At 40.4% G+C, this 21,795-nt stretch overlaps 1 protein-coding gene across 17 annotated transcripts in view; it reads right to left on the bottom strand.

The window, feature by feature from the left end:
• Window positions 1-21,795, bottom strand: part of mpp7a (MAGUK p55 scaffold protein 7a) — a 584,207-nt gene that overhangs the window by 122,991 nt on the left and 439,421 nt on the right. For 16 of the 17 annotated variants that reach the window (XR_011350171.1, XM_069914534.1, XM_069914533.1 and 13 more), the window contains 4 exons: window positions 9,013-9,144; window positions 7,154-7,235; window positions 6,953-7,038; window positions 5,314-5,388 (listed from right to left, as the gene is read on the bottom strand). Coding sequence is in view for 16 of the 17 variants with exons in the window: in XM_069914534.1 (XP_069770635.1) it covers window positions 5,314-5,388; window positions 6,953-7,038; window positions 7,154-7,235; window positions 9,013-9,144 (375 nt within the window). In the remaining variant the exon portion in view is untranslated. The remainder of the gene's footprint in view (window positions 1-5,313; window positions 5,389-6,952; window positions 7,039-7,153; window positions 7,236-9,012; window positions 9,145-21,795) is intronic. The other variant, XM_069914532.1, reaches the window with a different exon arrangement.

Below are 21,795 nucleotides of genomic sequence, written 5' to 3'. Positions count from 1 at the left end.
TACAACCCAAAGGATGTATGTTTCCCAAACTCCGTCTGATGATGCTGAGATTGGAGTTCATTTGCTGACTCGCTGAGAAAAAGACCAAGTTTCCAGTTGAGAATTTACTAAGCGTAGCTAAAGAAAAAGTGTGGATTGTGAGAGATAATGGAATATAAATGAAATAAGGAAGACTAGACTAGATTAGAGGAAGTTAAGTGAGTGCTGAGTAGGGATGAATTCCGATAAGAGTGTGAGGAAGGGTTATGCAAGTATAATAGAATAAGGGACTTACAGTGATAGACAGAATTAGCAAGTTCTGCATATAGAATTAGTAAGTCCTGGGGGTTGAGATGTTTGAATAAGGACAATGACATGATGGGACCCAGACAGAATTACCAAATGCCAAACCAATCCAGGAGGCAGAAGAATGTTAGGGGGGGAGGGTACCTCTACACTGAAATGAACTGTATAAAAGTTGGGTGAGCCCCAGTATGTGTATGTATTCCCAGGGTAAGGGGAAGCACCCAACTTTGCACTGTTGTACAATAAATGTTCTTTGTTCTCAATTTTTGACTCGAGCGAAATCTGTGAAGGTACTTCTGTTTCTCACAATGGTAATAACATCTCCTCCACAATCTCTATCAGTACCGGAGAACTGCAGGGCTGTGTTCTTAGCACCTTGATCTAATCGCTTTACACCTATGACTGCATGGCTCAGTATGACAATAACACCATCTACAAATTTGTAGTGGGTTATATAAAAGGGGGTGATGAGTCAGAATGCAGGAGCGAGATTGAAAACTTGGCAGAATGGTGTTCTAACAACCTCTTACTCGATGTAACCAAAACCAAGGAGCTGATTGTGGACTTTAGGAGTGGAAAACCAGAGGTGTACGATCCAGTGATTATTGGGGGATTAAAGGTGGAGAGGGTGAGAAATTTAAATTCCGGGGAGCCACTATCTTGAATGTCATTGTGAAGAAAGCACGTCAGCACGTCCATTTTATCAGGAGTTTGTGGAGGTTCTTGGAAATCTTGGCAAACTTTTAGAGATGTTTAGTGGAAATTGAGCTGACTGGCTACATCACATCCTGGCATGGGGACACCAATACCTCTAAGTTGAAAGCTCTGAAAAGGCAGTGGTCACAATCCAATACATCACAGGCAAAACTCTCCCTGCATATTCTACCCTACCAGGCCATATTCTATCCATTCGTACATCCATGTTGTGATGCCACCATCAAAACTACCTTTCCCTCCCCCTTCAGCATTAATCGCTATTTGTTTCACTTGAGGAACAACCTGTCCTTTCTCAGTACACCTGCCCATGCAGGAGACACACTAGCAGGCATTGTGTTTTTTTTTCCACTTCCTATCCTCTTGGAACTAGAAGAATTGACAGGTAAGATAGTGATTTGCACTCTGAACAAGAAAAAGATACTGACCTTGAGTTTCCAGACACCTGCTATTTTCTTTCTTTATACCCTCCTATTCCACACTCTCTTCCCCCAGCTTCACTTGGGAAAACAGCACATTACTTTTTGGTTTGGTACTTTACAAATTTTCAAATATTACATTTATTTGAAGATTCTGTTTATTATTACTCAAAAGTGCACAAAAAAAGCTTTCCCTTTGTTTGCATTGTAATGGCACACAAAGAGGTGCCACCATGATAAAGAAAGAGAAACAAAAGAGGGTCCCTTCAGAGACAGAGTGCCCGCTGATTCTACAACCTGCTGCACTCCTGTAACCCTGATAGCCACACGCCTCATGTCCTGTCCAGCGGTGAATCCAAGTTCAAGGTATACAAGTCACCCCCCTCCTCACCCTTGAAGTTCAAAGTTCAAACTTATTGTCAGATTACATTCAGACATCACAATCAACCCTGAGATTCTTTTACCTACGGGAAAAAAAATATACAAAAAAGACAAATGTAAATAAAGAAGGAAATGTAAACAACTGAATTTACAAATGCAAAGAAGGGAAACATTCAGCTATAAATAATGTGCAAAATAAGTTCTTAAATGAACCTCTGATTGAGTCTGTTCTCAAAAACATGGTGGAGCTGTCAGAGTTGCTGCAAAAGCAGTACTGCCATTGGTGCCATCTTGGGGAGAGCAGGAGGCAGAGACACACCACTCTTCCGCAGGGTTCTTTTGTCCAGTCCTACCACTGACGGCTCTGTGCAGGCTTTAAATTACCTGTTCAAGTTAGTTTAAAATCCTGTGAACAAAATCTGGGCCCAAGATGGCAGCAGCTGTGCTGGCAGTGGCCTTGAGGGGTTATAGACTTCCGGAAACCACTGTACATCCATAAAGGTTTGCCCTGATTTCTGAAGTCATACTGAATCTCCGCAAACTCCTGAGGAAGTGGAGGTGCTGACATTCTTTCTTCATGATGACATAAGTATATTGGGTCCAGGATAGGTCCTCCGCAATAGCGACACCAAAGAATTTAAATTTTCTCAGCATCTCCACCTCTGATTCCCCAATGATCACTGAATCGTCCACCCTCTGGTTTCCCCCTCCTGAACTCTACAATCAACTCCTTGGTTTTCCATTCAGCCAAGTTTTTTGATCGCCCTCCTGTATGCCAACTCATTGCGCTTTTTTACACCGTCCACTACTGAGCTACGATCAGCAAATTTGTAAATAGTGTTATTGTCGCATCAAGCCATGCAGTCACAATTGTAAAGTGAGTACAGCTGATGCTAAGAATACAGCTCTATGGTGTTCCTGTGCTGATGGAGATTGTGGAGGAGAGGTTCTTGCCAATCCATGCTGATTGGGGTCTGGAGGTGAAGAAACCCAAGCTCCAGTTATATATTGAATATTTTAGCCCCAGGTCTTGGGAGTTTCCTGATCAGTTTTGAGGGGATGATGGTGTTGAATGCCAGACTGTAGGCAGTAAATGGCATCCTTAAGTTCGCACCTTTGCTGTCCAGCATTTTATGTAGGCAAATTGAAATGGATCTATGTTGCCACTCAGACCAAAGTCTTCTGCAGATTCATATTTTGTTTCTTTATGAGCTCTTTAACAATCATTTTCTTGACCAGTTGGTCCTGTAATCTCTCCCAACTGAATCACAGTTGTTCTATATTGTTCTTTATTTCCACCACAGTTTCTAACAAGTTGAAATGCACATACCTCAGATTTTTTCCCCAATCCTGCTTAAATGTCCCTGACCTGAAGTAACAATTGTTTCTCTCTCCACTGATGATGTCTGATGCTCACAGCATCCTGGTATATTTTGTTTTTGTCCATGATTTTATGAATTGCACTAAAAACAGAAGTAATGTTGCACTTTACTATGGTTGACTGTGGTGCTGGTTGGAAAGAGGCATGTGGTCTGCTTGACAAAAATTCTAACAAACTTAGTAATTTTGCCAACAATTTTAAAAATATATACAAATTAATATTATTCAATTTATTATCAATAAAATTAGCATTGATCAGCATACAAAACTATCCTATGCAGCCGAATAGTAGATCATCATTCTGCACACGCGCGCACTTTTTTCGAGTCGAATTCACCTTACAGTTGAAAAAAAATTTACTTGACATTAAATTAGAAAGACGATTGTCCTTGTTTCAGATAACCCCTTCCCTCTCTCTTTCCATTTCTTCTTTATCTTCCCCTATTGACTTTTCTCTCCAACTCTCCCTTTCAAACTGCATGCCACTGTCTCTCACACGCAAGTGGTCAGAAGAATCCCTTGTCAAGGAGAGCGGCCTCCCAGGCATTGCTCAGTGTCCTTCCCTCTCCTTCTTCCTCATCCTTTCCCTCCCTCCCTCCAATCCCCTTCCTCACACCTCCCCTCCCTCCTCTCCCCTTCCCTCCCTCCTCTCTCCTTCCTTCCTTCCCTCTCTCCCTCCCCTTCCTTCCTATCCCCTTCCCTCCCTCCCTTCTCAGCACACCGAGCTCCCAACGCCGACATTTTTGCGATTGAAATAAAGTTAAAACTTACTGTAATTACTCGGGAGAAAGATACTGAGTCTAGAAGTGAGGCAAAACAGCAGTGAAGTCATGAACCCTATACAAATTACAGAGGATGAGATGCTTGCTGTCTTGAGGCAAATAAGGGTGGATAAATCCTCAGGGCCTGACAATATTCCCTCAGACCTTGAGGTAAGCTAGTGCAGAAATCGTAGGGGCCCTAGCAGAGGTATTTAAAATGTCCTGAGCCACAGGTGAGATGAAGGTGGATTGGAGAATGGATAATGCTGTTCTGTTGATTATGAAAGGCTCTAAGAATAAACAAGGAAATTATTGGCTAGTGAACCTGATATTAGCAGTGGGTAAGTTGTTGAAAGAATCCCAAGAGACCAGATATAGTATTTGGATAGACAGATATTCAACATGACTTTGTGTGCAATAGATCATGTCTAAGTTTTTCAAGAAGGTTTCAAACAAAGTTGATGAAGTAAAAGGAGTGGAGGTTGCTTACGTGAATTTGAGTAAGGCCTTTAATAAAGTCCCACTGACAAGTGTGAGATGTTGTAGTTTGGGAGGAAGAACCAGGGTAGGACTTGCACAGTAAGAGGCAGGAAATTATGGAGTGTGGCAAAACAGGAGATATCTTGGAATTATAGATATGACCATAATGAAAGCTTATGGCACATTGGCCTTCTCAAATCAAAGTATTGAGGATAGGAGTTGAGATGTTATGTTGAAATTATACAAGACATTGATGAGGCCAAACCTGGAGTATTGTGTGTAGTTTTAGTCAACTATCTACAGGAAAAATATCAATAAGATTGAAAGTGCAGAGAACATGTATAAGGATCTTGCCTGGATTTGAAGAGCTGAGTTATAAGGAAAGGTTGAATTGGTTAGGTGAATGAGGGGAGGCTTGATAGAGGTATACAAAATCATGAATAGGCTAAATACAAGCAAGTGTTCTTCTTTGTGGTTGTGTGAGGCAAGAACAAGAAAACATGGGTTAAGGGTGAAGAGTGAAATTTTAAAGTGGAACATTAGGGGAAACTTCCTCACTTAGAGGGTGGTGAGAGTGTGGAGTGAGGACCCAGTGGAGGAGGTGGATGTAGGTTTAATTTCAACATTTAAGAGAAGATTGCTAAGTACATGGATGAGAGGCATATGAAGTACTATAGTGCAAATATAGGTCAATGGGACTAGGCGGTATAAATATCTCAGCACGGATTAGATGGGTCGAAGAGCCTCTTTCTGTCCTGTTGTGTACTATGGGTTGACATAATCTCTAATTTGCCCTTGCAGCTGCATCACCAGAAGCAGTGTACACTATAGAAGCACAGGAGATATAAAATCTGCTTCTTTAATTATTTTTACCTGGTTCTTCATGTGCCTACCTTGCTTTCTTTAGTTGGAGTCTCCTCTTTAATTCCTGGAATTATTTTAAAAGTTATTGCTCCTTGTGACTGAGCCTAAACAAAATTGTAAGATGCACACATTAATTTCATAAATTTCTACTTCAGTAAATAAGGAACTACAAGATTAGTACAACTTCTAATGGACACCTGTGATCAATGCTCTGCCACAGAGTGGGTGGGCCAAGGAATCCCCAAAGGAATTTAACTGTGACAAGTGTGAGGTATTGCACTTTGCTAAAATAAACGAGAGCAGGACTTGTGCAGAAATAAAATGTCGTGGAAAAGCAAAACCTAGTACAGGTGTGTAGCTGGTGAAGCTAGGTACCAGAGTGACAACTCTTATACACAGATTGCATATGTTCTATTATCTCATGTGTTTTCTGGATTTAATTGCCACAAAATTGTAATGACAACAAAACTGACTAAATTTACCATTATTATATTGCAAAATCCTAGAATACACGTTCATGAGGCTCAATGTGGAAATCCAAATGTTTCTGTCAGTGATTTTGTTCTCCACAACAGACTGTACAGTTTTGTAATTTTCTCCAGAATTAAGTGAATTGGTGAAAATGTTGGGTACATACAAACTATTCTCATGACAAAGTACCTGAGGTATAAACTAGGAATTGACTGCAATTTTACAATTTCTGTCACCCAAAATTAAGTCTGCTTGCTTAGATGAGAATTCCCTTTGATAAATACTCCGGAAGGGTTTTAATATAATAATCCCTGTTTTCACATTCCAGTTTCCAAATCTTCTCTAGATTTTAACCTATGATTAGAAAAATCATGATTTTAACTTCCGAGTGACATGTTTGAGAATTTCTTTTTATGTAACTTGCAAATGAAACACGACCACAGCTGAACCCAGATATTGCCCTTGTCTCATCTCTTGAAAATGAGAAACCCACCCTAAAGGTGGCTAGATATCCATATTCTTTGTTGAATAGTGTCTAATATACAAATGACCAAATTCCAAAGCAAGAATGATACATGATAAATAAACTTGGAATATAATTACAGTAAAACCCCTGGTATCCAGCACCTATTTGGATTGGTAATTTTCTGATTGCTTGAGACTGTGCGCTGCATGCTTGGTGTACTGCTGGTGAGACGTGCCAATTTTAAACATCCTCAATTTTGACCTATTTCTTTTCCATGATTTTTTTGCTGGTTGCTTGAGGCTGCTGGTTGTTTGAATTTTGAATAACAGGGGTTTTACTGTATAACCAAAAAATCTAGCTGCTGTGAATGAATGTGATTTGCCTGTTGTGTTAAAAATGCTGAAAACACAGTTGATCTTGTAACAATCTTTTTAAATATGCTTTTTATGAGTGTCTAAATGCAAGATGAGGTGTTTATAACTCCAAATGTCACAGTTTCCTCCCAGATCAAGAGGCAGTTTAAAGGGAATGTACCCATTACTTGTCTTCTTGTAGGCTGGAATCCAGCTTTTGGGCAATTATAAAATTTGCTGACTGTACCAAATATTATGGCCAGATATTTAATGTACATGGTAAAAACAGAGATCTCAGTGCAAAAAGTGACCTTAAGTAATGGTAAATGTGTTGGACAAATCAGATTAAAACTCAAATGTTCCCAGTGACATACGTACCAATATCTGAATGATTTCCTCAGGTCTTTTATCATCAACTACAATTCCATTAACTTCTCTCAGTTCATCTCCAATATGGATTAGACCTATTTCAACAAAAATGATTCAGCAAAAGTAAAAACACCAACTTATTTTGCCCATGATGAAAGGCTCCACTTTTCTGAATACTTTCAGAGAACAAGATTGGAAATAAAATTGTACCGCTTCTGTCTGCGGCTCCTCCTCTCATTATTCGTGCCACAACAATAGTACCAGTGTGCTCATCTCTTCGTATTGTTGCTCCCTAGAAAATCCAGAAAAATAATGAGAAAGGATTCTCCACCAATGTACAGTAACCCTAATGGTAGAAATAAGTCATATCCAAAATTAATTGATTAAATCAACACATTAACTGAGGTTATTTTCTGAAGAGTCAAAACAATATTTAAAACTAGATTCCCTTAAATAGAAACTTGTTTTTTGATTACGGACACTACAATTATAGTTTGTTAATTAACCGTAGTGACATTTTCTTCACAGTTAAAGAAAATGACTAAATACAGAAGGTTAATCACATGTGGCGACACTTAATGGGTGGGTGTTTAGTATTTACATGATGTAGTAATGCCAAATGCACTATTTCAAATTTCTATACAATGTGCTGAGTCCATCTGATTTAAATTATGGCTGGAGTTTCAGAAAGAAGTTTTAAAGAGATGTTAATCACGGAGATTGAAGCTTATTGCCTGGAAAAGGAGTCTTAATAGAGCATAAGATTGATGGAAGGATCAGTACTGGACACTCATTTTACCTGTCAACACTAATTAGCCATTAATCTACTTTCACCACAAAACACATGGTATTATGCAGAGCTAATCGGAATAGAATGCCTGAAGTGCAACCAACCTATTTAATCGGTATCTTACTTTTAAAAAAATGACATGCATATTAGTTCTTGATAATTTCTGATCAGCTAGCAACAGTGTCTTTTGGGCATACCACAGAAATGAATAAAAGCTTCATGAGCTGACTGATTTTGGATTAAAAGAAACAAGCATTTACACGGCATCCTTAATATAGTCCAAAAATCCAAAAGTACACAAAAATTGATGCAGCGCCATAACAAGATTATTCGAAAGGTGACTAACAGATCCACTAGAGAGAATAAATTTTATGGAAAGTTTTAAAGTAGATTTGGCCAAGGAGTCTGGACCTTCAAATCCAGATGGCTGATTTATAGAGATTCTGTGTCCAAATGGCAGCCCAATGAAGACTTGAAAGTAACTATTGCCCTTTAACTGATGTAACGGTCACTTACAACTGAGAGATAATCAGTGGGACTAACTGCAAGGAACGGACAAAAATCAGTTCATCATGAACCTGCATACACGAGTAAGATTTTGCTGTTTTGCTTCTATTTTACCCAGCTAGGATTCTGCAGTGATGTGTAGGAACAGTGTGGCGAAGGAGTGCAGAAAGAGCGAACACCTCACAATTTTTCTTTGGCTTGGCTTCGCGGACGAAGATTTATGGAGGGGGTAAAAAGTCCACGTCAGCTGCAGGCTCGTTTGTGGCTGACAAGTCCGATGCGGGACAGGCAGACACGATTGCAGCGGTTGCAAGGGAAAATTGGTTGGTTGGGGTTGGGTGTTGGGTTTTTCCTCCTTTGCCTTTTGTCAGTGAGGTGGGCTCTGCGGTCTTCTTCAAAGGAGGTTGCTGCCCGCCAAACTGTGAGGCGCCAAGATGCACGGTTTGAGGCGTTATCAGCCCACTGGCGGTGGTCAATGTGGCAGGCACCAAGAGATTTCTTTAGGCAGTCCTTGTACCTTTTCTTTGGTGCACCTCTGTCACGGTGGCCAGTGGAGAGCTCGCCATATAACACGATCTTGGGAAGGCGATGGTCCTCCATTCTGGAGACGTGGACCTCACAATAATGAATCGATATAATGCCATTAACAAGAAACGGAGAACAGATCATGGCAATAGTATGCAACTTTAGAATTGCAGTTGAATGTATAGTTCAGGTTTTTTTTGCAGTTCTGAGAGGATGAAACAATATAATGTAAAGTGTTTTGGTTTACCAGAGGCTCTTTGTTCTTGACAAGTCGAATGATTTTCACTGAATCCTCCTCATCATCAAAATCATCTGGCATTGGAGGTAACACGGGGTCGTAATTCTTCATCGCCACTGTGTCATGGACAGACAGCAAAGCCTGCAAATATCCACTTAATCAACCATCATGTGTCATGTAAAGTAGCTTTTAAAGATGACAGCTAAGCAGAAAACAGTTTGTTTCAAGGTACTGGAGATTAACCAATTCTTCATATTTAGTTTTAGAGAGAAGCAGATGCTTTTATTTAAACCGTGCCAAAGACATGCAAGCCAATGTTTTAGCTAGCTGAGTTTTAATCATATCTCCCCAACACAACTTTGGTCCTTATCCAAAATAGTATTCCAATAAAATGGATATTTCTGACTTCTCACAGAATCACAGACTATATAGACTCCACAGCATCAGAAACAGAATATGTATTTCTGCCTCATCTCACTACCTGCCCTGAATGAACTTAAAAGATTTTTTTTTTTAAAATATTGTCCATGTAATTTAAACTTATAAAAGATAAAGATAAAAGTAATTCCTGAAAATAAAAGAAAACCTGCAAGTAAAATGTCCAAAGACCCGAGACATTACTATTCTCTCTATTCACACTACAGAGATGAGGTGGAAAATCTCATGATATGGTGCGAGAATAACACCCTGAGTCTTAATGTGGGCAAGACAAAGGAGATTATTGTGGAGGACCAAGGACAACCACCTTCCATACACATTAATAGATCAGTAGTAGTGAGAGTAGAGAGCACCAGATTTTTCATAGTCTACCTAAAAAGTAACCTATCCTGAACACACATCTCCTCACTTGTCAGCAAGGCACAACTGAGGTGTCCAAAGCTACCAGCCACTATCCTGTCATCTTTCTACAGGAGCTCTATCGAGAGTATCCTGGCTGGTTACATCACAGTGTGGTACAGTTACTATAAAGCATTGGATTGAAGGTCAATCCACAGGACTATAAAAGTGACAGAGAGGATCACAGGGGTCTCCCTACTCCTAATCAATGTGATCTACTGGAATAATTGTCTGAAGAGGGCTCATAAAATTAAGTACCCCTACCACCCCACACATAATATCTTCCATCTGCTCCTGTAAGGAAAGAGATGTAGGAGTATTCGAGCCAGAACCACCAGGCTGAGAAACAGCTTCTTCCCACAGGTGGTGATACTGAACAATAGATGAACTGCTCATACAAACCCTCCAAGATTCTACTATTCATTTAACAATATTTATTTATTTTTATATATACATATATGTACTGCAATTAAATAATTTGACAGTATGTTTGATTGTATATTTTTGCACCAAGAACTGGACTTGTACAGAATCAGAATTTATCGTCACAAAATTTGTTGTTTTATGGCAGCATCAAAGAGGAAACATTTATATAAACGACCAGATAAAATAAATAAAAATAGAGCAAGAAAAAGAAAAAGACAAATAAAGGTAGAGTCTATGGTTCATTGATTATTCAGAAACCTGATGGCAGAGTGGAAAAAGCTGTCCTTGTGCTGTGGAATGCTCGTCTTCAGGTTTCTGTATCTTTTTCCTGAAGGTAGCAAAGTGAAGAGGGCATGGCCTAAGTGGTGGGGCTCCTTGAGGATAGAGGCTCTTAAGACAGCGCCTCTTGTAGATGTGCTCGATGGAGTGAAGATTGGTGCCTGTGATGCTGCAATCTGAGTCAAGTTTGGATCGTGGGAGCGTCGAAGCAAGAAGAGAAATGAAAGACGAGAGAGAGAGAGAGAGAGAGAGAGAGAGAGAGAGAGAGAGAAGAGTGTAAGTGAGGCAGTTTTGAAAAGAACGAAGAGGGAACCAAAAGGGCAAAACAGGGTGTTGATTTTTGGGAATGAGTACTTGAGATAAATGGCAGGGACAAATAAAAGGAAAGGAAGCTGAAGAGGAGCGGCTAGTGTGTGAGTGGCTCAAGTTAGGAGTGGTGCTTTGAGGCTTTGGGTTGAGAGGATTCGGAGAGCAGAGCTGAGGAAGAGCTTACTCCCAGTGAGGCAAGGCCAGGTGAGGTAGTTTAATTAAATTAGGAGAAGGTAATGATGTCAGCTAGGGCAGTGGATTGCTCTGTTTGCAAGATATGGGAAATATGGGACAGCATAATTGTCTCCTGACAAACTGAGTTAGGGAATTGGAGGTGGATGAACTCCAGATCATTTGGGAAGCAGAGGTAGTGATAGAGAGGAGTTTCAGGGAGTCAGTCACCCCCAAAGGTCAGGAGGCAGGTAGCTGGGTGACTGACAGGAGAGGGAAAGGGAATAGACAGAGCACCCCTATGGCCATTTCCATCAACAATAAGTATGCCATTTTGGATACTGTTGGTGGGGATGACCTACCAGGGACAAGTTTTAGTGGTCAAGTGTCTGGCACCGAGACTGGACCCTCAACTCAGAAGCGAAGGAGGGAGAAGAAGAGAGCAGTAGTTATAGGGGAGTCGATAGTTGGGGGGGGGAAGAGAGGGGGGCAGATAAAAGGCTCTATGGGAGAGATCGAGAATCCTGGATGGTCTGTTGCCTCCCTGGTGCCAGGTCCCATGATATCTCGGATTGAGTTCTCAGGAGGGAGGGTGAGCAGCTAGATGTCGTGGTCTATGTAGGGACCAATGACGTGAATAGGAAGGATGAGGAGGTCCTGTAAAGAGACTTTAGGGAGTTAGGTGCAAAGTTGAATGACAGGACCTCCAGGGTTGCGATCTCAGGAATGCTACCCATGCCATGTGCTACTGAGGCTAGAAATAGGAAGTTAATGCAGCTAAATATGTGACTAATGAGATGATGCAGGAGTGAGGGCTTCATGTTTCTAGATAATTGGGCTCTGTTCCAGGGAAGGTGAGGCCTATTCTGATGGGACAGTTTGCACCTGAACCGGTGGGGGACTACCATCCTTGCAGATATGTTTGCTAGTGCTGCTTTAGGGGGGGGTTTAAATTAGTTTGGAAGGGGGATATGAACCAGTGTTAGACCAGATAGTGAGATGGAGGAGGATAAAGGTCATGCAAGGACTGTGAGTATAGACAGAAATCAAAGGTTTATATGTGATAGAAATGCTTTCAGGTGTATTTATTTCAATGCAAGGAGTATTGTCAGAAAGGCAGGTGAGCTTAGGGAGTCAACTGGCACATGGGATTATGACATTATTGTTTTTGGTGAGACTTGTTTGCAGGAGGTACAGGACAGGGAGCTTAATGTTCTGGGGTTCCATTGTTTCAGACTGTTAAAGGGGAAGGGATGAAAGGGAGAGGTGTGGCATTGCTAGTCAGGGAAAATATATCAGCTGTGCGTAGATAGGACAGCACAGAAGGCTCATCTACAGAGGTCATATGGGTGGAACTGAAGAACAAGAATGGTGTGACCACACTGATAGGGTTTTATTATAGACCACCCAATAGTCAGAGAGAATTTGAGGAGCAAATCTATGGAGAGATAGCAGACCGATGTAAGAAACAGAAAGTAGTGATAGGAGGAGATTTTAACTTTCAGCATTTTCACTGGGGCTCCCATACTGTAAAAGCGCTGGATGGCTTGGAGTTTGTCAAATATGTTCAGGAAAGTTTTCTAAATCAATATATAGAGTTACCAATGAAGGAGGATGCAATATTTGATCTCCTATTAGGGAACCACGCAGGTCAGGTGAGAGAAGTATGTGTACTTGAACATTTTGGGTTCAATGATCATGTTAATTATGGATAAGGATAGGTCTGGTCCTTGAATTGAGATTCTAAATTGGAGAAAGGCCAATTTTGTGGAAATGAGAAAGGATCTGGAAGAAGTGGATTGGGGTAAGTTGTTTTCTGGCAAGGATATGTTTAGTAAGTGGAAGGCCTTCAAAGGCCAAATTTTGAGAGGGCAGAGTTTGCATGTTCCTATCAGAATTAAGGGCAAATTAAACAGGCATAGGAAACATTGGTTTTCAAGGGACATTGGTGATCTGGTTAAGAAGAGAGAGGTATATAGCAAATATAGGCAACAAGAAGCAAATGAAGCACAAGAAGAGTATAGAAAATGTAAGAAAATACTTAGGGAAGTCAGGTAGGCATAAAGAAGACAAGGTTGCTTTGGCAGATAATGTAAAGGTAAACGTGAAGGGTTTTTACAAATATGTTAATAGTAAAAGGATGGTAAGGGACAAAATTGGTCCCCTTGAACATCAGAGTGGCCATCTATGTGTGGAGCCTGATGAGATGGGGGAGATCTTAAATAGAGTTTTGCAATAGTATTTACTCAGAAAACTGACATAATGTATAAGGAAAGAAGGGAAACAAGCAGTAGTGGCATGGAACATATAAGCCCATTTTCCACTGCCATTCCAGTTAATTGGCTGTGCAGTGTCCTGGAGTAGGAAGCCTTTTGGGCCGTTTCCACTAGGCCACCCTTAATTAGGACACTAATTGCTTTTCCACTGAGCATAACTCATTTTCAGGGATGGGAGTGTTCCATCTTCATCTGGAAATGGATTATTTTCTGGTGTCCCATTTGTTTGTTTTATCAGCACGCTGGCATCAGCAAACACTGGGGATATGAGTTGGGATAAAGGCAGTTAATCCCAGTGTGAAATGACATCATTTGATGCCAGCATTTTGACTGTATTCCTTTTCCACTGGATTTTGTCCCAGTTAATTCAGGGACAGGGTGCCAGTGAAAAAGGGGCTAGAGAAATTAAAGAGGAAGAGGAGAGCCTGACATGATATTCCCTCAGACCTTGAGAGAAACTAGTGAAGAAATTGCAGGGGTCCTGGCAGATATATTTTAAATGTCCTTAGCCATGGGTGAGGTGCCTGGAGGATTGGAGGGTAGCTCATGTTGTTCAAAAAAGGCTTCATGGGTTATCATGGGTTTTTATTGATTAGTCTATTATACATAATTCTTATTTTCTACCTTTGGTGCAAGATATTGATTATACTCAGTGGCTAAATTTGAGTATCCAATCTTTTCTAGAATTACATATTGACCAAAACTTCTTTTGAACAATTGTAATATATCTAAATATTTTTTTTTGTTATTTACATATTAGGAGCTTCTTAAATTCATTAACATTGAGGTTTCCACAGGATTTAGATTTTAACCTTATTTGAAACTGTGTGGCAGGCGCACAGTGTGGTATTGTGAACCGCCACCGTCAGTTCACAGACTTATCTGACACGTTGTGGGCCAGCAGCGTTGGGTGCCAAAGTATAGCAAGTGAATCAGATGAAGCCCCTGCCTGAAGGGGCAGGGCACTAATGGCTCATAGCTTTAACCTGCTTGTCCTGTGGACCAGCAGCTGTTCTCTAACGAGCTCATTAACAGGCAGGCATATGCATGTCTCCAAAAAACCAGTCTTGAGTTGACGACCTTTGTGTGTGTTTGCCTTTATTTAGTAGCATCTGGTGTAGTAGCTGGTACAACTATATAATTTTAAACCTAATCATAAAGGATTGCTTTCTCTCCTTTATGAACTGCTCTCAAGATATAGGGTGGAATTAAGAAATTATGGGAACAGGACTGTCAACAACCATTTGCTGAAACTACATGGGATTCTATTCTGAAATGTGTTCATTCATCTCTTTATGCTAGGCATTCATTAATTCAATTTAAAGTAGTCCATTGGGCACACTTTTCCAACGTTCAGTTAGCTAAATTTAATCCTAACATCTCGTATAAATGTGAGAAATGTACAACTGAGGAAGGCACTTTGTATCATGTCCTTTTGGCTATGTCCTTCTCTCTTTAATTTTTGAAAGGGGTATTTTGCATTTTATTGTTAGTTCTTAATATTAACATGACTCCTAACTTGTTCATTGATAATTTTGGAGTGTGCAACCAATGGATTTAATACTGACTTTTTCACAATCCCACATAGTGGCTTTTGCTTCCCTCCTTGCTAGAAAGGCCATTTTGATGAGATGGAAAGATGCCGTCCCTCCCACTCAAACTCAAAGGTTGTTGGATATGAAGGCACATCTATTTTGAGAAAAAATTAGGTGTTCTACTACTGCAATGCACCTATTATTTTTGAAAATTTTATTTAATTTCACATATGCATTAGAAAACTTATACATAAATTCCTTATTTGAACATAGTGAAAAATTAATACATAATGATTTTTTAAAAATTCCCTTCCCATCCTCGCTCCAACAACCTGATAGAAAAGAAGAAAAAAAAAGAAATGAAACATCTGGATAATATTTATAAAAATCTTATTAAACTATTAAATAAAATCTAGCAACTTTAGAAGTCAGAAGGTTCAGGTTGGGTGAATACAACTTAATTCCTACAATTTGTGAATATGATTTTCAGTTTTTAAAAATATTTCAAATTTGTTATGTAAATTATTTGTAATATTTTCAAGTAGTATAAAACTACCAATTTACTGCAATGCATTTTAATTTTCTTCCTCTTTGGGGTCTTTTCTCATTTATTTTTAAAATGTGTAGATTATTCATCTCTGCTTTTTTTAATGACCCCATAATTATTAGTAGTAGTGCACCCCTTAGCTTGGCCAGCAGTCCTCATAGGGTGGGGCTTGATTATTAGTTTAAACTGTTTTTCTTTAACTTTTTTCCATTTAATGAACTTGAACTGAACTTTGGCTTGGCTTCGCGGACGAAGATTTATGGAGGGGGTAAAAAGTCCACGTCAGCTGCAGGCTCGTTTGTGGCTGACCAGTCCGATGCGGGACAGGCAGACACGATTGCAGCGGTTGCAAGGGAAAATTGGTTGGTTGGGGTTGGGTGTTGGGTTTTTCCTCCTTTGCCTTTTGTCAGTGAGGTGGGCTCTGCGGTCTTCTTCAAAGGAGGCTGCTGCCCGCCAAACTGTGAGGCGCCAAGATGCACGGTTTGAGGCGTTATCAGCCCACTGGCGGTGGTCAATGTGGCAGGCACCAAGAGATTTCTTTAGGCAGTCCTTGTACCTTTTCTTTGGTGCACCTCTGTCACGGTGGCCAGTGGAGAGCTCGCCATATAATACGATCTTGGGAAGGCGATGGTCCTCCATTCTGGAGACGTGACCCATCCAGCGCAGCTGGATCTTCAGCAGCGTGGACTCGATGCTGTCGACCTCTGCCATCTCGAGTACCTCGACGTTAGGGGTGTGAGTGCTCCAATGGATGTTGAGGATGGAGCGGAGACAACGCTGGTGGAAGCGTTCTAGGAGCCGTAGGTGGTGCCGGTAGAGGACCCATGATTCGGAGCCGAACAGGAGTGTGGGTATGACAACGGCTCTGTATACGCTTAATAACATGGGTTTATATGTACCTTGTTTATCATTACTTGATATTAACTTACTCTATTATTATCACTATACATACTTATGAATTTTGCATATATTAAAACCAATAAAAAGATTGAAAAAGGAAAAAAAGTAAATTAGCTAAAGTTTTAGCAGAGTAGGTACCGTATATTGATACGTGTAAGTGGAGCTTATGAAAAATGTTTTTGTTGTTATAACAAACTACAGGAATATTTTTATAAAAAATAATCAATTTCTGCTGAAACACTGCAAAAAAAAAAGCTCCAAAAGTAAACCATAAAATTACAGGCTGGTGACCTGATGTGGGTAAATTATTGGAGAGTGTTATGAGAGATTGGATATACAAGTATTTGGACAGCCAAGGGCTGATTAGGAATAGTCAGCATGGCTTTGTTCATGATAGGTCGTGTTTAAAGAATCTTAGTTTTTCAAGGAGGTTACCAAGAAAGTAGGTGAAGGAAAGGATGTGGATGTTGTCCACATGAACTTTAGAAAAGACTTTGAGAAGGTCCAACATGGGAGGCTAGTTCATATGGTTCAGACACTAGGTATCCATGGAGAGGTTGTAAACTGGATTCAAAATTGGCTGGATGGGAGAACCCAGAGAGTGTTGTTGGATGATTGCTTCTCAGACTGGAGGCCTGTGATGAGTGGGGTATCTCAGGGATCGGTATTGGGACCATTGTTGTTTGTTGTCTATATCAATGGTCTGGTTGATAATGTGGTAAATTGGATAAGCAATTTTGGTGATGACATTAAGATTGGAGGTGTTGTGGACAGTGAGGAAGGCTTTCATAGCTTGCAAAGAGATCTGGAAAAATGGGGCAGAAAATGGCAGATGGAATTTAATGCAGATAAGTATGAGGTTTTGCAATTTGGAAGGACAAACCAAGGTAGGACATGCACAGTAAATAGTAGGGTACTGAGGAGTGTGGAGGAACAAAAGGATCTGGAAGTACAGATACATAATTGCCAGAAAGTGGCATCACAGGCAGACAAGGTTGTGAAGAAAGCTTTGCCTTCATAAATCAAACTATTGAGTACAGGAGTTGGGATGTTATGGTGAGGTTGTATAACACATTCGTGATGTCTAATTTGGAGTATTGTGTACAGTTCTGGTCACCAAACTACAGGAAGGATATCAGTAAGATTGAGAAAGTGCAGAGAAGATTTACTAGGATGCTGCCCAGTCTTCAGCAGTTGAGTTACAGGGAAAGGTTAAACAGGTTAGGACTTTATTCCTTGTAGTGCAGAAGAATGAGGGGAGATTTGATAGAAGTTTACAAAATTATGAGAGGTATAGACAGAGTAAAAGTGAATAGACTCTTTTCACTTACATTAAGGGAGATAAATACAAGAGGACATGGACAGGGTGAAAGTGGAAAGGCTTAGGGGGATCATTAGGGGGAACCTCTTCACTCAGAGAATGGTTGGAGTGTGGAACAAGCTGCCATCTGATGTGGTGAATGCAGGCTCACTCTCAAGTTTTAAGAATAAATTGGATAGATACATGGTGGGAGAGGTCTGGAGGTTATAGAATGGGTGCAGGTCAGTGGGACTAGCGGAGTGATGTTTCGGCACAGACTAGAAAGGCTGAATGGCCTGTTTTCTATGCTGCAGTCTTCTATGGTTCTAAGTTTGTCCTTCTCTCCTCGTAGCTAATACACTCCAATCCGGACAATATCCCGGTGAACCTCTTCTACAACTTCTTAAAAACTTACACAATCCTATTATGTGGCAACTAGAACTGCATGCAATACTCCAATTGTAGTTTAAAAAAAACAAAAGTTTTAAGCAACCACAACATGATCTCCCAAATTTTTAATTATGCCCCATCGAATGAAAGCAAGCATACTGAATTCACTTATTCACTGGTCTGGTTCCACTCCATCTGCATTTCCCTGCCCAAATTTCTGACTGATCTATCTCCTGCAGTAACCTTGAACAACTTTCCTCACTATCCAGAAGTCTGCCAATTTTTGTGCCAAGTGCCAAACTTACTAATCAGATCACCTACATTTTCAAGTGAGTCATTAATGTACAACTACAATTATCTGAAATCTTCAATTTTTTGGACCCAGAAGTGAGGATTTTTTTTTCAGATAATTGAGTATTTCAGAAAAATCAGAAATCCTGTGCTCGCTTTGGCAGCACATATACTAAAAAAATCAGAAATCCTCATTTATCCAAAAAATTTCGAAGCTGAAATGACAACATTTCTTCTCCGAAAAATTTCAGATAAATGAGGATATTGGAAATAATCCGAAATCCTCAGTTATCTGAAAAAATTTTCAGAGCTGAACTGACGTTGCAGGTTGAAAGAAAATTGGAATTTTGGAAAAACCTCTGAGTAGAATTTCGAGTTTTTGATGTTGGATTTATCTTATTTGGTTTAGGTTGTTTTTTGGTGTGAATTAAACATTATTTCATGCTTTAAAAACCTTCCTTGCTGTTTGTTGTTGTTTGAACACTGTTACAAGTGATTTGCTGTTGCTTCTGGGCTGTTATTAAAAAATGACCAGTTATCTGAAAATATCATTTATCCGAAATAGGCCCGGTCCCAACCATTTTGTATAATCAGAATTGTACTGTACGTATTTTAAACAGAGGTCCCACCACTGGTCAGAGCTCCAGTCAACAAAGCACCCCTCCACCACTACTGTGTTTTTCATGATGCGTACCAGATAGAAGTTATTTGTGCAGATATCCCAAATATAATCATGAAGTATAAGTGATGATCCGAAGTTGAGGGAAAGAATTCCAGAGGTCAAACTGATTAGTTCTTGTCATCAAAATAGAGAAGCAAATATTAAACTCAAATTTAGATATCCAGCACGACAACAAGCCATTTCGGTTAATGTGTCCATGCTGTCAAATTTACACCTATGCCCCCCATACTTTTCAAGAAGTGGGAGGAAACCGGAGCCACCGGGTAAAACCCACGCAGACACAGGGAGAACATACAAACTCCTTACAGACAGCGCTGGATTTGAACCCCAGTCCCGATCCCTGGTGCTACACTGTGTTGTGCTAACCTCTATGCCAACTGTGCTCCCCTCCATAATCATGTAAGACAATAGAACTGGAAACTATAACAGAGTTAGGGAATTATATGCCATTGAGAATGTGAACAAAAAGCCAAGTGGGTGAGGATGACAGATTAATAGAACTAAATGAAGAGAGAAAATGAGGAGAGCATTATGGGAAACAAGTTGGGAAGCAAAAAAAAAGAGAGGATTTCAACAATAGATGAGGTGCTTCACGAGTGTTTCAGATTATAATTAGCTTGGTGGAAATAATTGGTCAGAACTATGTTTGCAAATACATCTTCTGCCAAGATAATGAAATATAAGGAGGAAATAAAGACTGGAAATAAGTTTTTGACTGGGACAAAATACAATGCAATGCACAATCTGCTGGAAGAACTCAGTAGCATCAGTGGGAGAAAAAGAACTGTCAATGTTGTGAGCCAGACTGAGAATTGGAGGAGAGAGGATAGGATGGGATGGTCGTTTTGGGGCCAGTAGGGGATTGGTGGACAGGCAGATGCCAGTTAGCGGGTCAGAGAAGCAAGAGAAGTCGAGGGGTGAGGTGGAAGAAGATGAGTTGTAGAGGATGGGGTGGGTGATAGGTAGAGACAGGCTGCCAGTACTGGAATCTGGGAAGAAATAGTGACAATAGAGGTATAATGAGAAGCCAGATGTTAGAGAAGAATCCAAAGGGGAAAGAGTAGGTGTAGAAAATAAAGGCTTCTTCTTTGTTAAAGCAGACAATGACATATATTCAAAGGAAGAGGTATGCCACCAGAGGAGAGCATAACATTAGCAGTGTTGACGCAGGATGAGGCAACGATTCAATGCAAATAGGTTTGAAAGAAAAGATAGGTATGAGCTTGGAAAGGGCAGAAGAGACAGACACGAGAGAAAGCAACGAGATCAGTTCGACCGCTAGGAACTTGATGCAATAGGACCCGCAGGTGTGATTGAATCAGGATTGCCTTTCTTCATGGACCACACAGATAAAATGTGGTGTAGGTTTGGGAGAAGGTATACAAGTGAGCAGCAGTGGCCTTCTTTGATTGGCACAATGAGAGCAATGAGATCACGAGGCGACAAGATATAGGCAGGGATTCTTAATATGGGCAAATGGGTTTATAAACAGGACAAAAGATTATGGGAGGGTAGATGATGAAACCAGATAAGGGGAGCAGAATAAATTAAGATAGTAGTTAAAGTCACAAACATGAAATTGTTCAGTACAAAGACAGAATGAAAGCAATACAGGTATCTTTGTTGAAACTTTTTGTGACTCTTAGGTTGGCAAAAGAGAATGAGGATATTAAATGGAGCATAGGAGGCTGAAGGGTGACTTACTGAGGGAAATAAAATCATAAGGGATGTACAGAATGTGAATGATCACTGTCTTTTTCCCAGAGTAGAAGAGTCTAAAACTAGAGGGTGTATATTTAAAGCGGGGGGGTGGGGGGGGGGGGGGGAAAGATTTCAATGGAACCTAAGGGGCAACTTTTTCCACATAGAGGGTGGTAGGTATGTGGAATGAGTTGCCCGAGGAAGTGTAGAGGGAGATATAATTACAATGTTTACATGACATTTGGACAGGTACAAGAAAAGGACATTTTTAGAGGAATACGATCAACCATAGGCAAAATGGGGCCAGCTCAGGAAGGCAACTTGGCGCCATACATATAAGTTACTTGAAAGGAAAACTGTCAAAGGATAGCCGAGTTTTGATTTGATTTCCATAACATTGTCGTGACATTATTTGAGACAGGACAGGTAATATATAACTTGCTGCATCTCAAACTCCCATCACAGTGACGTTTAGTCTCTCTCTCTCTCTCTCTCTCTCTCTCTCCCTCTCTCTCTCTTGGGCAGCTAGGGAGGGAAAAGGGTAAGTCTCTTTATTCCTCCTTCAGGTTTCCATCAAACCCTTGATGTTCATGCAATCATTTACAATAAGATGGAGGACAGCACATGCTTGTTTACCAAACTATCACCTGGACAAAAGATGAGCTGTAACGTGGGTCACAGGAAGATGGAGCAGTTAAGGTTTGGGGCTGGATTATCCCTTTGAAAAATGTTTTAAAAAATGACAAAGATTATTCATAAAATAACTGAGCAAGCACTGAGATGCTGGGGAGAATCAGCAGGTCTGGTAGCATCTCGACACATAGAAACCAGCCTCCCACCCACCTTTGATCCACATCAGTTTGCCTATAGGGCAAATAGGTCTACAATGGATGCCACTGCCACTACTCTTCACCCAGCACTGACCCACCTTGAACACCAGGGGAGTTATGAGGATGCTTTTATAGACTTCAGCTCTGCCTTTAGCACCGTCACGCTCGACAGACTGGTTACAAAATTGCTGAATTAGGATTTTCCCAATCTATTTGTCTCTGGATTAAGGACTTTCTAATGAATTGCTCCCAGACTGTTAAAATGGGCACTCACTACGCTACCCTTTTACTCAGTATCTGCTCCCTACAAGGGTGTGT

This window comes from Narcine bancroftii, chromosome 1 (assembly GCF_036971445.1).
Source record: "Narcine bancroftii isolate sNarBan1 chromosome 1, sNarBan1.hap1, whole genome shotgun sequence".
Taxonomy (NCBI): domain Eukaryota; kingdom Metazoa; phylum Chordata; class Chondrichthyes; order Torpediniformes; family Narcinidae; genus Narcine; species Narcine bancroftii.
Note: the sequence above shows the minus strand (reverse complement) of the source record. Positions and strands in the feature narration are given on the sequence as shown.